A 16,902-nucleotide genomic window follows, 5' to 3' on the forward strand; every position below is an offset into this window, starting at 1 on the left:
CACGCTTTAGGTCTTTAGATAATTGGAGCTGAGACTATTTGAGGTCAGAAAAATAGATAGAAACTTGAAGTACAAGAACCCGCTACTTTCACATTAAGTCAACTAATCAAATGAAGCTCAAGATGTAAGAAGACACTGGCTTCTCAAAGCATGCGTTACAAGCGTGACCTGCTTCCAAGCACTTCCCCATAAATATCAGCTGGCAATGAATTAGGAGTTCCCCAAAGTCTGTTCTTCTTTTATTATAGCAGCTTCTGTAGCGTATCTGCTGTAAGAACAGGTAAGTTACTTTGGTAAGTTACTTAAATGCTGTGCAATAAGTTCAGCTGAGACCCACTTCACAGGACTTTTTTGCCTGGGAGCATCAGCTGATGGTCTGTTTCTTTATCCATGAAAAAAAAATAAAAATGTGCAGATCAAGTATGATCAGCTCGTCTAATGCCTTGCTGATGATAAAAGGGAGAAACCACATTTTACTTTGGCCATCCACACCTCCCATCCCCTGACTACGTGCTCTTAGAAATTCTTTTGCATAGGCTCTGCTATTTGTTCAACCCTTCACAAAGCCAATTTACTGTTCAGTGACTCAACGCTACTGAACCAGCACAACCCCCCTAACAAACACAACACCTCCACATTTTATATGACGTCTAACAAAAAAAAGCCCCACCTTATCATGATGCTCTTTGAAGACTAAATCTCTCACAAAGCTCTCCCCCTGCTTTTACAATTGTGACTGAAGGTGACACAGACAAGGCATTGGCAAGTGGGAGACTTCACAACTGCCCTGGCCTTTTTCTTACACAAGGAGAGAAATTTTACACATCATCTACCTGTTCCAACATGGTCAGAAATCCGTTTCTCAAAATACAATAGCATTTCTTGCAATAGTAAGGACACGGGTCACCGACGGACAAAACTTCCACTACTAATAGAGAAGAGAGTAATATGTGCACTGATTTTGGCATGTACATAATAGCCTCAGATTGCAATTTAAATTAACAAGTAAGAAGAACTAAGAATGAGCCAGAAATGCAAAATCCCAGCAGGTTCCCTTCTCCATGTCTCTGATGGGACAGGAAACTTCCCAGCCGTCACACTGTGCGGGGACTCACCTCTCCTGCTTCTAAGTGACCGGGAACAGCAGGGTGCTCGCAGTACAAGCCAGACACCAAGGAACGTTACAGCATAAATATCTTTACAGTCATGAAAACAAAACTGACTGTACTGGAGTTCAGAGTATAGCCTGCATTTTAGGGAAATTTGAGGGATGCTATAGATAAAAAGGTAATGGCAAATCCAGCCATACATCTACCTTACGTAACTAACAAACTACTAGAAATCTAGGAACACGTGAGCTCCTAATGACTCCCTAGCACGGCAGCTTAATTGCTCCTTGCAAATCTGGGAGGAAGACAGCTCTGTGAGTTTATACAACTACTGCCAGACAACACAAAGGGAAGGAAAGGCAACTACCTGTTGGGAACGTGCAACTCCTCCAGACAGATAATGAAGATAACCGCAGCATAAACCAACCTACGCTTTACAGCGCATAATGCTAGTGAGAACAAATTTTATGTAACTTATGAAATAATTTTCTTTGAGTAGGAAACGTCTTTCAAATATCATAGAATGTTTTGGGTCAGAAGGGACCTTTAGAGGTCATCTAGTCCAACCCCCCTGCAGTGAACAGGGACACCGCTAACTAGATCAGGTTGCTCAGAGCTCCATCCAACCTGGTCTTGAAAAAAATTTGAAAGGTTTCACATATTTGATGGCTTTATTTATCTCTCTTATGTGATAGAAATCTTAAATCCTCACAACTTTGTCACTATTTTTGTATAAAAGTCATTAACTCACAACATATTGGTTCACTACTGAGTGCAGCAGAGAAGACGAGAATACAGATAAGCCACAAGTCAGTTGCCTGTGCTTTCAAATATAATGAAATAAAGACTTAGTTGAAATTATCACACAAATTCTTACGTGCTTTGTCTTTTCTGATCCAAAAGCTAAAAAAAGACACTAATTCTTATTATGTGCTGATAGACTACAGTAAAACATCCTTTCAGCAATTACATCTTTTCATTATCTGTGACTGCTTCTCTCTTCACTGACTGAAGCTGAGCAACTGCACCTCTAAATTTTCAGAAACCAGGTGATGAATAGATGGCCCAAAGGAAGGAATAAGTGCAACTTCAGAAATAAAAAAATATCTTTCAGGTACTCAAGGCTTAAATTTTCTAACAATTTGAAAAGGGGAGCACCCCCCCTTCAAAACCTGTTTTCTTAAAACAGGAACCCAAGAACCCAGAGTCCCATTCTACCAATTGCTTAAGAAACAGTCACAACACTAAAAAACATGTGAGTCTAGCAACTGGCAGAGCAATCACCTGGTATAATTCAGTAAAACTTCTGCTTTTAAGAGTTTTCTCCTTTGCTTTGTGAAGGGTATGATGCAAACTACAAGGAACTATGAACTTTAAAGTCATCATGCTGCTAGCTATTAAAAATTAATAATGAAGCTGCACTGCCTATCATACCATCATCCACAGCAGCAGCATGCAGGGATCACACACCTTCATAATCTACACACGATGTTGAACTACTACATCATCAGTGCCAACCACCATCTAAAACAAGTTTCACAGGAAGACCAGAAATTGTTTCCTGATTATCGCACATTGGTGTTTTCCTTCTATATATGTGTGATAAGTGGTGCAGTGTCTCTCAGCCAGTGCATGGGAAATGGAGGATATCCTTTGCTGGGAATAATCCCAGCATGTTATTTTTCAGTTTGAAAGTGTTTAGGTCAAAAGTAGGAAGCTCACATTTCTGTTTGTGAAGATAAACAACTTTTTTCCTATCCTTGTTAATACTGTGAGATAGGTAATGTATCATTCACCAGACATGCTTTTTTTTTCTGTGTAAAAGATTAGACTGGTCTGGATAGAAAACACAGTTCTAAAAGAATGATATACCAAAACTCAGAATTAGCTTAAAGGCCAAAGATGCGCTAAAGTGTCTTTTCATTAATGGAAATTTTTTTCTTTTAACACTTGGCAATCCCAAAGCACAACTGTAGTATGCTGCTTCATAACAACCCTGCTTTCCAGCCATTTCACAGTTCTCAAAATAAGCAAACTAAGGGTAAGACCAACATTTCCCACACTACATCATAACTACTGTATATTTATTATACAACATTTTTTTCCCAGGAATGAAACATTGTTCTACACTACATATTGTTTCAGGATAGGAAAAAAAAAATTTCTTAGCACAATTCAGTTTCAAGGCTGCTTTCTACTTTATCCAAAACTTCTTAGGTAAGGGCTGTATTGAAGGAGATGAACAATTGTCTTCTAAACAATTCAGCCTCGTCATACCATCTTCAAGAAGAGAGCTGAGGCAGCATTAATCCAGAATGACCAAATACTGCCAGTCAGAAGACACGAAAATATCCTAAAAGAAATCAAAACCTCACACTCTAGTCCTAATCTGTTCTATTAGCGTCAAAATGCCAGCCACAAATATAAAAAGAATTGCATTATTTGCTTTGTAGCTTTTGCCATGTAGAAGCCAAAAATCAGTTCAGAAGATCTTGCTGTAACTCCCAACAGCACCCATAAACCATTTTCACGACAGCTGACTATACAGAACACTGGTCTTAAGGGCATGAAGCACAAGGTGTGGATGGGTTTTTTTCCTCTAATAGTATCCCCAAGAGAGGAAAAAAAGACAAATAGTGGATCCCAAAATTATAGAAGGACGAGAAAGTAAGTCTTTGATAAAATTGATCTGAAAAGCTATGACCATAGAAGTAAGTGGGGAACGTACCACATATGAGAAACCTTCCACATCCTTTAAAATAAAAAATGACAGACTGTAAGGATAGATACCTGATGATTATAACCCCCTGTACCGAAACAGTGAGATCACTCAGCCTGACAGAACATACTGACCTATTTCAGATAAATGCTTTTGCTGCCTGTGAGTGAGCTGAATACAACTCTTTGGTAGGTTCAGTCACAAGTAGGTTTAGAAGCATTTAACCTGGAAGCCTACAATTGAACTAAAGCATGTTCATCCTTAATTTACAAACCAGAACTGTTCCAAACTAGCATCAAAAAACAAATAAAGCAGGTGAACCAAGGTATTAAAAAACTGCCTTCGCTTGCATTTCCTCCAGTACAAGTTGCCTCGACAGATTTCAGATTTATTTCATCAAATATCCAGTTCATTAAATGAAAACATATGTTAGTAGAATTTGGTGCCTTAATCTGTGATTAATGTATTTCAGCATTATCTACTAAGGAAACCCTAGCTTTTTCTACAGTTTTTATAAAACTTTTTTCTAAATCTAAGGAAAACCCACAATTTTTTTTAAGAATGAGCATTTTTGAGGCATATTAAAAAAAGATGGTGATAAAGAGTAATTAAAACAGGCAAGTAGAGAACCCAAAAAAAGGAGAAAGGAAATAATTAAAATAGCATGTATAAAAGGAGAGAAGTACCATGAATGATTAGTTTAGTTGAAAAGCCATCCAATTTGAAGAGGACAAAATTAACAAATATTTCTAGCAATAAAGAGATCCACATATCCAAAGCCGGTATTGTATTAAAAACCAGACCCATTATAGATATTCTTGGAGAAACTGAATCATTGAGTAGGCAAGAAATACTTGCCCTTGAAACATTTCCAGTTTATAACTCCATCAACCCTGAACTAGGAGAACGCTAGGATATCAAATGATTTTCCAAAACCACCTGAAAAGCAGCCAGAGACGCTCCAGGGTTTATTTTTTTTCTTAAAGAGCTTAATATCTACTCTACACCAAAAGTACATTGCTTCTAGCCTCAACAGGGAGTTCTCTGCCAAGACTGCAGGATAGTAAAAAAAAGTCCAGAACACAGAATATTACACTCAATTAATTACACGCTTAATTGCTCTCTTCTTTTAACAGCCTAATGAATAGAGCAAGTTTCAGTTTCAGTATGTGTATGTAGCCCAAAGTTTCAAGCCCAATAAAGGAGACGGGACTGATTTGAAATGTCTGTGCTAAGAGCTGATATGTTCATGTAACCAGCAGTAAACAACCTGAATAAATAACACCTATGCCCCTTGCTTTCCACCCAGAGCATCCAGGAGCTACCATGTAGGGGGTTTTCTGTATAACCTGAAAAGAGAACATTATATGTCATGGAAGCTGACAGCCTCAATTAAACTTAAGGGAATCTGGTTCATCTGAGATCACAGGCCAGCGGACCACCATGTGTCAATGGAGCTTCTTCCTCTCTTCACTTCTTTGGCCAGGACCTGGTTGCACTATTGACTCAACTTACGTTTCTGAGTCAGTAGTCTGAAAAGTATCCCAAGGCACACACAACTTTCATTTCAACCTTCCCGAGGCACACATCAAAGTGATATACCAGGAAGCCAGCTGGCAAGAAGCAAGTTCCAAATGTTTGCATAAACTGCAAGTTAACTATTAAACTATTGGCGAACAGCCCAATTCCAGTCAGAGGCACTTGCCCTCATTAAAGCCCAACAAAATAAAACAAAAACAAAGTCTCTAAGCTAAGCCACTCAAGATGTTACCTATGTAAAACAAACATTTCATTTTAACGGTCAGATTCAGTTTGGCTTTTACTCACTCTCCGCACTGAGTACCTGCAGAAGGCATCTTCTTGCCATTTAAAACCAAACCTGCCTGTCCTTTCTAGTAAACCAAAAATCGCCTGCTTTTCCCTCTACTAACAGCTTTACACACAAAAGAAACAACTGTGATGAATTTTTTTTTTTTAAAGAAAAGCATAGTTCTCTCAGACATTCCTAGTCTCAAATGCCATACCTATCTTGCTGAAAATTCTGCAGGAAAAGCTGAAGCATGCCATTTCATTTACAGACAATATTATGATACCCGTTGTCAACTCTTTTATAATCCTGAAGTTCAAGAGACAGTCATTTTTTGGTTTTGTGATGGAAATTTAGCTTTGGCATTAACAATGGAGAGAATGGGCACATGTACACAGATAACTCAGTCAGACATGAGCTCAGTCAGATCGTACTCCAAGCTGGCCGGACATGAGCCAGCTCTAGTTCACAAGTCATGTAGCTGTGTTAGCACAGCGCTGTGCCCACACTAATAAAACCTGCTGAGAGGCAGGGTATATTGGGCTGGACACAGTCCTACACTGTCTGGCCAACTTCAATCAAGGACAGAGGATGCTGGGTCTGTCTGCACCCATCTGCATACATACGCACTCCTGCTCTGTAAGACTTTTGTGCATCTCTTCTTCTGAAGATTTTTTTTTTCTTATTTTGTAACCTAGAAGGGCTAGAGCACAGCACCATACATTTGAGATTTTAACTATCCTCCTTGACCATAACCATGGTAACTCCTTGTAGCTGTTCCAATGACGACTTAAAAAAAAGAGAATAATTACTGGCACTACAGGGCAATGAGGGGCTAGGGCAATCGAATGGATTCTGTTTATACAAAAGTACTTCCGTGAGTTCTGAAACACAGCTGTCATTTACAGTAGTAGCATTTCCCTCAGGCATTTATTCTGTTGTGGAATTCAAGAATTAGAACTCAGTTCTTGTCAACATCTCAAAAACAGAGGACACATTTTAAGTAGTATTCGCATCTATCTCAAAGTAAACAAACAAATAGAAAATTAAGCTAGTCATTGGAAAAAATGGTGAAGCCTAGTTCTTAGAAAAAGCCAGAAAACTATACTAAGAAAAGAGATCACTTAATACAGCAAATCACTAGATCTTAAAGTTTTGCTCCAAAGACACATGCAACTAAACTCATCTTTGCCTGTGCAAGGAAATTACTCAGTGTTCCAAGGATGGAAAAAACCCCATGTCTTAATAATCTACTGACATAGAAACCAAAGGACAGGTGTGCATCTCAGCTCAAATAACTAGCCCAAAAGATCAAGGAATAAAACTGTAACATGAACACGTTAATAACATTGAGTTTTCCTTAATAACAAATGCCCTGGAGCAGCTTAAGGCTGACACAACTTCTCCATTTTATATTTTCTTCTTTTAAAAAGGAGATTAAAAAAAAAACCGAAACAGCCAACCAAAGCAGATTTATTGAGCTACATACTTGATTTTTAGGAAATGCAGTAAAACCCCCTTCAATTACACAATACTATCTGTGACAGCCCTTTTAGTCTTGCCTGTGAAAAGGCAGACGGTAAAAAAGCCAGTTACTAGAATGTGAGACTTGTCTCTATTTCAAAATAACTTCTCTCTACTTTTAACTTTTCTGTTGTCTAAAATAAGCATTCTATGTTTTGAAATTAACTATAGATTGTTGACTACAAAAAAATCATGCCAGTATTTAAGACGCCTTTCTTCAGCAGCCTTCAAACTCAAAGCCATTGACGCAAACTGGAGTTTAGCTTATTCAGAAAGCAAATTTAGTCTGGGCAGTACCCTTTGAATCAAATTTTAAATTTTCTTATATACAACAGTATTTCAAAAATAGAACTCATATTCAAATTTATGCTTTAACATTCAGCATTTGGGTCCATTTGTATACTCGTGTCACTGTGAAGGTAAAACCCATAAAAAGGTATGAGCCAAACAAGTTCAGGCAGACTCAGGCAATAATCAGAGGACAGTGAAAAAGAAAGATGGTTTAGGAAAGATTTGTGTTAATCTTCTTCGGAATAGCCTGCACGCTGCAAAAATACTAGATAGTATTAGTCAATATTTAGGTTTGCAATTAATGTCTGTTAATTATGATCTAAGATCTAATACAGAATGCTTATATTTCTTAGCTAAAAATTACTTCTCTGACTTCAGAAACATGAATTCAGTATTCACACAGAATTCTACAAGAGTGGGATTTTTGAGAAAGTAAAAAATAAGTATTTTTCATTTTGCTTTACAGTATGTGCAAGAATACTCAATACTGGCAAGAACAAGTTCTAACAAACATTCATTGCTGGTGACAATCAAGAGAATGAAATAATTTTTTGGCTAAGTGGCAATGTTGGATATGCACCTCTAATGTGCTATAGCTGCAAAGATCATATATCATGCACACCTGCATAAAAAAATCTCAGTGCACAATTTTCAGAGAGAAGCTGAACCTTGCCTACCCTCAGTGACAGAAGGAATGCTTTTTTCCATCTGAATTACTTAAATTGAATAACTAGTCCATTCAAGTTTTAAAAACTCATCAGACACTGAAAGTATGGAGTTTGCCTTCCCCAATCCATTAATTAAAACGACAATAGATTAAAAAAAACGCTTGGAGAGCTACTCTCTAAACCTTACAAAGGACAAGGTAAATAGAAACAAAGTGTTCAGCTTCTAACTACAGCTAATACTTTGCCTTAAATATAAAAATTTTTAATGTCCCCCCGCCAAAGCACAGAGCAGCTCCAGTTAACAAAATGTTAAGTTGGTTAAAGCTGAATTAGAGAAATAGGTAATTTACATCCAAAGAACAACCTGACATAAATGACACACAAAGAACTCATGTATAAAATTTTACCTTTCTGTAAATGCAAAAATCTAATATTACAAGTAAATATAACCAGACTATAGAATTGTTTAGTGGGGTATACTGTTGTGTTCAGACATGTACATACAACAGGTATATAGTGTCTATTCCACAAAGAAAAATGTAAACTGATTAATCTCTGTCTTAAATGTAATCAAGATCATACTGGGGGTGGGCAGGGAACCCAGAAATAAACTGAAGAAATTAAATTAAAATTAAATTGATTATCTGAATGAAGACTTCTTGGCTGACTTAAAAAAAAACAGTTAAAATACATTTCAAAATTAAAAAATTTTATAGTTTTCCCAGAATGCAAATAAAATTACTTAAGAAGAGGTGTATGTATTTTTAGATTCTGGTCAGCTATTCTGCATATATCCTACTATTTATCTCCCAACAGGCCAAAAAAACCGTAGTGAATGCACTGTAGAATCAAAAACAAGAGGGAAATGCAGGCATAGCTTTCGGTACCATTCCCTAACAGCAGAAGGCTTGCTGTTAAAGTCTCCCTAAAGTCAACCTGCAGAGATATAACATACAGTTAACCTACGGTCAAGCCGTTCAAGTGAAGAGCTTCTCAAGAGTAAAGCTGCAGTTCAAGTAGGGCGTTGAGCAGAAGCTACTGCCAAGAGCTGTACCTGAAGCCATCGAGCAGAAGCTATTGCTAAGAGCCATACCTGAAGCCACACAATAACATTTCTTTGTCAGAACATTTACTGCCATGACTAGTCACTCTATACCACATATTAAAGACAGTAATGAAACATTTTACAGCAGAATTATTATCTTGAAAGTCAGCTATATAGTCCCTACCTAAGAATTTTTTTCTGATCAGCTTTTTTTTTTTTTTTTTATAAAACCCTACTTTTTCTGGCAAAGCTCCACTTGAATTTCCTACTGCCACAAGCCAGTTTTAAAACTGGTAGGAAAAGGCAAAGTACAAGCTGTTTTTTTAGTAATTCAGTATGTTACATTAATCAATTATGGTTAGCTTAAATTTACTTTATCATGAAAAGTCAGAGAATGAAGACGTGAATTTGCAGAAGTAATTTTCCAACATAAATACCTGAATGGCACCAAACAACTGAGTTTTAAAAGAGCAATATCAGCAACAATTTGTATTACTTACTGGTATATAATAGATATTCATTTTAGGGGCTTCATTGGCAGTCATTAACATTCCTAAAAAGAGATTTCCACATTTAAAAATATTGGTCACAAGAGGATAACAGTACATTTAGAAAAAAAAAATACATATATACACTTGAGGCATTTAATTCACATGAAGTAGGTTTGTACATAGGACTTAAAATATCTTTCCAGGAAAAGAAATGGAAAAAATGGAACATTTGCTAGCATCACAAAAAAAAAGAAAAAGAAAATACATATTTACACTGGAAAGAGGGGTGAAAGCACGTTATCTGTAGCTCACACAGTACATATTCTTGGCCTGCAATGGAACAGCTAACTGGGATGCATAATAAACTGTTGTGTCAAATGCTAAGGGAAGAAAGGTCTGATGAAGCATCATTAATTGCGCTGCTATTTCCTACATATTCATCCCCTTTTGTCCTCTATCTTAACAACTGTTCAGCACCACTTCAAGCAACACTAAGTCCTGACAACTGCAGGCTGCCAATCTTCCTAACAAATTGAAATAGTTCCACTCGTAATACTGTTTAGAACAAACCCAGTTAGTTGTACTTAAAACCTACCTTGGGCATAAACTTGTATTACTAATACAAGGGGGGGTTGGTTTTTTGTTTTGCTTTGGTTTTAAACACACACCTACAGCCTAAACAAAGTCATAAATCATAACATGCTTTACAACTTTATTCATATTTCATCTTGGGAAATCAGTGCAACAGTAGCTTGTCAACACAAAATGAGAAACAGGATACTGTGGCTTCAAATGCAGGAATTAGTGATATTAGCCAACCAGGGCAAATGTAAAATTTGAAATACCTGTACTCTAAATATAAAAAAATTACTATAGAAATATTAAAATCCATGGAAAATCTCCAACTGCCACAAGACTTTATTTAAGTTCAAAATGAGAAGTACTCTCAATTTCCTTCTCCAGTAAGGACATTTGGTGTAGACTTTTACATTTATCTCAATTTTGTCTTTCTAACGTAGCTGGATCACCAGGTAATACAAGAGATGGAATATGAAGAAGAAAAGAGCAATCAAGTTAGATAACGTTCTGATCTAAAAGTACTGTAACATATGCCACTGAGACTATGAATAATTGGGTCAATTACTACACACCCAGAGGGTAGAAATATAATTTACACCCAACTAGAGGAACGCAATTAACATGGGTGGAGTAATCCTTCCCACCTAATCCTTTCATTAAAAATACACAATGCAGCTGGACTTAAAATGTCAGAAAAAAGGGGGCTTGCTTTCCTGGCAAAGCAAGGAATCTGTGAAGGCTTAGTCAGCAAGCGGAGGCTAAAATCTTTACCTGGAAAGGTTTGCAGGCAATTTAAGGAAAAAGCAAGAATTTATAGTATATATGCATAAACAATGTACTATATGTATATAATATAGTATATAGATTACATGGTCCCTTAACATATCAGCATGCTCACTACTATTTCAGGAGACGAAGCATTTCTCCGGTGATTGAGTATGAATCACTAGAGATAAAAGGATAGAAATTAATTCTGCAGGTGCTTCAAAGATGACAGTAAAAGGAAAACCTCCTCTTTGAGAGTCTTCCACCAACAATTAAAGGAGGGAAAAACAGACTTTGAAACAGTACATGGGCGTATACTACAGGGGAAATAAAAGAATAAAAAAAAGGAACAACTCTGTGAAAGGAGAAGTCTACTCCATGCATTTTCATTGTTTCAGCTTGTTGGTTTTAACCAATTTTTATGGGAAGAGAGACCACACCCTAACAAACTACACAGCAGACCAGTCTGATCACTTTAAAAGGGAAATAAATGAGAACTCTTTTTTCAGAGAAAAGGTTTTAATGAGCCCATTTTTGAAAAGGGGTCTACAATACAGTATCCTCAATTTAAAGAAATGAAAACACAAGTACGAAGTGGTAGTAAATGGGAGAAGCAGGTTTAGAAACAGCAAATTTTTTACTTTTAAAAAATATTTTACAATAATTAAAACAGATGAGGCACAAATTTGAATACACTAAAGATGCTGTTAAGTTTCATTTATGGTGTACAACTTCACTGAAGCTGAGTCAAGGCTACTCAGTAAGTGGCAAAACTTTTTTCCCCTAGCCCCATTCTGTGAACATGTGACCAGAGAAAAGAGATTCATAACTAGTTTAAGAGATCCACTGAAGTTTGTCATCATGTAGTTTGGTCAAAGATACACAAGGGTTTGCTTCCCATGAAAGGCAGCAGTACTGAAGCTGGTTGGTAAACTAATTTAATTAAAAAAAACTGCAACTACAACTAAACTCCCACAAAACTGTTGCAAAAGAAGAATTCACATTATAGTGATTCACAGTTCACCATAAATATTTCAGAATGTTTTAGGTTACTTTTCCAGTGTAGTTTCACTTTTCCAATTTTTTTTACCTTTTTTATAATTGTGACAATACAGTGTTAAAACTATTTCATTACTGCTCATGCAGCAGACATTTTGATGTAAAAGAGGGCTGCAACAAATACAAAGTATTAGCTACCTTCTGTGGTTTTGAAACAAAACTTGATTATTACAACCACTGTAATAAAATTACAAATATAAACCGGAAAAATAAAATGTCTAGACATACTAGACAACAGTTTTCCCCAAACAAAAGCATTCCACATGTACATTCAATGACTTCTGATTCATGACATTTCTGAAATTGTTCTCTTCAGTTTGAAACAAAACATGAGCATGTAAGTGTATGAAACAAATTCTGAATTTTGACCCACAAATATGAAAGCTTCTCCTTCCATGCAATGATGAACTGCAAAGCTGTTTCAAGCAACTACAGGAGCATAAAGGGGAGATTAGGATATGGGCGTTCTGAGCAGCAGTGTCACACGAACAAGTTAGGCAAATATCTCTTGGGCTTCCTGTGTCATGCTGGCCTCACAAACATCCAGGGGTGCTCTGAGAATGCTGGGGCACCAGTGACAGCACTGAGCCATAGCCATACTGGTACTGAAATTATGCTGTATTTCCAGCTCTCCACAACTGCAAGTTCCTATCACTGAAAGTATTTCCTTATTTTCAGATGTTCAAACATAATTATTATTTAAATTCTGAAAGAGGGTGCAAGGCAGCTTAAATTCTGTAGCAACAGTATTTATGACAAACATGGAATGCACCAGCTCTTACCTTAAGTCTCTTAATTTTCACTGCAACATGTTCTAGTTTTTCCCCCCCTCTGTCTTCCATATGATTATAAAACACAATCTAGTTTTCATCCTGCAACAGTTCTTACCAAAAGACATCAACCTGCTCCCCTAGCAGACATGGTCGATGAAAGAACAGTAAGAAAAGCTGAACTGACTTAAGGAGGAGACGCAGGCCACGGGACTGGAATGTACAATCTAGATCACAGACATTTGAAAAAGCAAGGTCCAATAAGCAACATTAGGGAGATACATGAATTCAATTTTTTGTGCTACAAAATTCTTCCTGCAGAGTCTTATGAAAATAATTTCTGCAAAAGCACTTGAGGCTTGTCTATATACCACAGAGGCTACAGTGTCCATAGCTGAGTAACATCCATCCCTGCAGATACTCAAACTTGACTGGTTATGACCTGAGCAACTTGATCAGATTTTGAAGTTGGATCTAACTTCAAGTTTGGCCTTGCTTTGAGCAGGAAATATACAACCCCCAGAGGTCCCTTCCAACCTAAAGTATGCTAAGATTTGACATTGTCAGATAACTAACTTCTGTTTCACTCCCTGTCATGTGCCTTTCATTGTCAATGCTGCATAGATGTTCAGTTCACTCCTAGGTTGTCTTTTGGATAAAACCAATAAGCTCAAAGGTGAAGCCTGGATGAAATGCTGAAGATAATACACCCCAATGACCTCTCTCTGTAGTCACTACGGATGAGAGAAGACCAGGTTTGTCTACCTCATGTTGCACAGTCCATATTTTTAACCACATGGCTATTCTCAAACCCATGAAAAGAAACCCATACATATAACCAGGGCACATGACATGTACCCTCAGTGCCATGCCATAAAGTCCCTGATTTGGCAGGCTTCAATTCTTTGCTTGCATTATTTCTGGCACTTTGCTCTGGGAAAAACAAATATACCGAACACAAATTAAAATGGTATTGATGCTGTTTTGAGGGCTCAGAAAAACCTAACCAAATTCCTAAGTTCCCAATTCCAAACACCAGTCTGTTTCAGAGGGGACTAAACTCAAGGAGCATGGAAGCAAGTTAATATACTCATCAGCAAGGTCCTGCAGCCCATTACAGTTTTGCTGCTGCATAAGGTCAAAAATGCCCACCATCTCAGTGGGGATCAGTATTTAAGTGCTCATCTTACAATTAAAAAAAAAAAAAGGACACATTCTTAACTGAAGTTGGCAGAAAAGACAAGATAAGTTTTAACTTGTTAGAAATCTCAAACTCACTTATCTAGAATCTTGAATTTGAGCTGCTAGTATAAATCAAAGTCCAAGTTGCTCTGTCTTCACTGCTACCTCTCTCTAAGATGAAGATAATAGCAGAGTTTGCAACATAGGCATTCTCTGGATCAAGAATTTTGTCCTGTGCCATCCTAGTGCCACTAATTTTTATTTCATCTTTTTCAGTACTGCTTTCTAAAAAGGAAGTAGATATCACATACTAGTTAAGCAACTCAGATCAAGCAGGAAAAATTAAGGCCATTTGCAATTTGAGGTACAACCAAAGCACATGTAATCACCGTTTCGTAAAATATTTTTACTCTTAGGTAGGATCTAGAAACTTTGGTTAAAAGTGATCCCCAGGTTTTGACCTCTAAACATAACATTATGAGACACAGCAAATCTGAAAAGAGTCACAAAAAGCATGCAAATCTGTGCACTTAGGATTCTACACCTAGAACCAAAGTATTCAATCTCAGGCAGGGCACAGTAAGTGCCGTATCTAAAATGAGGAAAGATCAAGTAGTTGTAAACACTTGTAAAAATTTGTAAACTTGTAAAGATATTTTTCCTAGTTCTAGAAAGCAAGCTCTAACTCATCTGGGACTTAGCTGAGACAAAAGGCCAAAATTCCTATTCTTATGAAATGAAGCACCTCAGACATTTGAAAGGGCAAGAGGTGAATCACTCTGTAGACAGCACAGCAGCTCCTCACTGCAAAGAGGCTCCAATTTAATACAGATGTAGAGGAAATAATGACACTAACTGACAACTAACCATTTTTTCCTAGCTCTATCATAAGGAGGAAAGCAGACCTAATTCGCATCACCTAAACAGAAAAAAAGACCACGGCTTGGGTTAACACAGGCTTTCCCTTTTGAACTTACTAGAACATTATTATATCTAATGTACCTGAATTTGGATACAGGCAGACATCATTGATATCATTTTCTGGCTCCATTGAAGTAAATATCTTCCCCTGAAATTGTAGGAAGAAAATATATTATAAAGAACTGCAAACAGTGTAATTAAATTTAATAAATCTAAACATTAAGAATAGCCATTACAGAAGCTAAGAAATATGATGGAGTAAAGATGGAACATATTTTGAAGAATAATAAAATGTTATTAAAGTGTCCAAACATAACACGAGAAACACAATATTGTATTTATTCTCTGATCAGATCTCTTAGAAGGAAGTGTAGCCTACTGGTTATTGAAGACACGGCAATGTACAGTGGCACTTTAATTTCTCAGCTCACACTTCTGTGTTGAAGAAACATCTGTCAGATCTGCTTTCTTTTATTTTATGCAACGGGGCAATGTGCGTGTATTTTGGGGGGGGGGGGGGGGGGGGGTGTGAGGTCTGTAAGTTCCTGGCACATTGCCACTGTAACCCTCCTTTTGCTCAAGCCTGCATGCGGCAGTGTTAAATCATTTTAGTTTGGTAAGTATCATTAGCTGAAATGATGGATTGGAGTGGAATTTGATTACAGACCTTGGTTCCGCCACCCTGCTCATGTCTACATAAAATGAAATATAGCTCAGCACTTTATCTGTAATTTATAAAGTCAGTATTAAAGAGGTCTAAACATAAAATAAGAGTAGTAAAAGCACCCAGCGCTATCTAGCTTAGATCAGAATTGAAGTTATAAAGGCTATTTAATAAAAAGGTAAAAGCAGGAAACAACATTCTGAAAAAAAATAAGAATTGGAACAGAGTCTGAAAAACCCAGACAAAATACAGGTGCTCTTATAAGCCAACACACAAGACAGCCAGTAAAGGAAGAGTCTAAGAACTGGGCCACAGAACCTGAAGCGTGAGAGTACATGCCTACACGGTTCTAAATGAGGGACAGGAACAGAGCAAATGTTGATGCTATTCCTCTTTCTTTGTTCCCTGCAGCAATCCCACCTACCTTTCTGGGCCCTTCCTTTCCCTCCCAGTTACACGCTGTTACCCCACCCACCTCTGGTCTCTCCCCGATGATTAATAAGAGTCCTCCCCCACGCCGGTCTCAGCAGACAAAAGCTTCATCCTCCCCACCCCAAGGCACGTCTCAGCATGGGGCTATTCTGGTATCAAAGCCATATGCTCTCCACCCCGCAGTCTGCCTCTGCAGTTGGTTCCCAGCCAGAGATAGTCAGGAACCAACATCTGGGAGAGGTGGAGCCAGCTGGAACATACTCTAGGAAAAAGTCCAAAGCTATCTCTGCCTTCCAGCAGTAAGAAACCCTCCCTTTTCCCACTGCAGAGGCCACCTGACAAACCTTACAGCGTCTCATTCTCAACGAGGGAAATATATATACCTAGGAAAAATGGAGAGACGCCACTGCAGATGTTTTAAATAATAACCAATAATTTATTTGCTCTTTTAAACAATAAAAAGTAACTGCAAGAGGAGCTTACAAAAAAACTGCTTGCGATCACAGAAAAAAATAAGAGAGGCTGTTGAAAGTTCATGAAGAAGCACAACAATAGAGAAATGACTGCCTGAAACTGTCAGAAAAAAGTGCCTCTGAACTAACTGCTCTTGATATGTTTCATAATGAAGGTAGAAAAGCATAGATGGAGCATGTTTTTTAGAAGGAATACAATGAATAAAGATAGCCCCTCAAACCAAACCAGGCTACAATAGTATTACTATGAATCTACGGGGTAACATATTTTGCGCAAGCTGCCTTGACAGAAAAAGAACAGCTTAATATACTGAAAGAAAGTCTTATGAAACTTAGAGATTCCAACCTCCCTTAGAGGTGCTAGAGGTAGGGATAGAGATGCTGCCTATTGCAACATCACACA

At 37.5% G+C, this 16,902-nt stretch overlaps 1 protein-coding gene across 1 annotated transcript in view; it reads right to left on the reverse strand.

The window, feature by feature from the left end:
* NOL10 (nucleolar protein 10) overlaps positions 1 to 16,902 on the reverse strand; it is a 58,683-nt gene that overhangs the window by 27,098 nt on the left and 14,683 nt on the right. Inside the window, exons 12-13 of the mRNA XM_009639790.2 lie at positions 15,012 to 15,078; positions 9,664 to 9,716 (exon numbers count right to left, since the gene is read on the reverse strand). Of these exons, the coding sequence (XP_009638085.2) occupies positions 9,664 to 9,716; positions 15,012 to 15,078 (120 nt within the window). The remainder of the gene's footprint in view (positions 1 to 9,663; positions 9,717 to 15,011; positions 15,079 to 16,902) is intronic.

Source organism: Egretta garzetta, unplaced genomic scaffold (genome assembly GCF_000687185.1).
Source record: "Egretta garzetta isolate BGI_Z169 unplaced genomic scaffold, ASM68718v1 scaffold15, whole genome shotgun sequence".
NCBI classification, from domain to species: domain Eukaryota; kingdom Metazoa; phylum Chordata; class Aves; order Pelecaniformes; family Ardeidae; genus Egretta; species Egretta garzetta.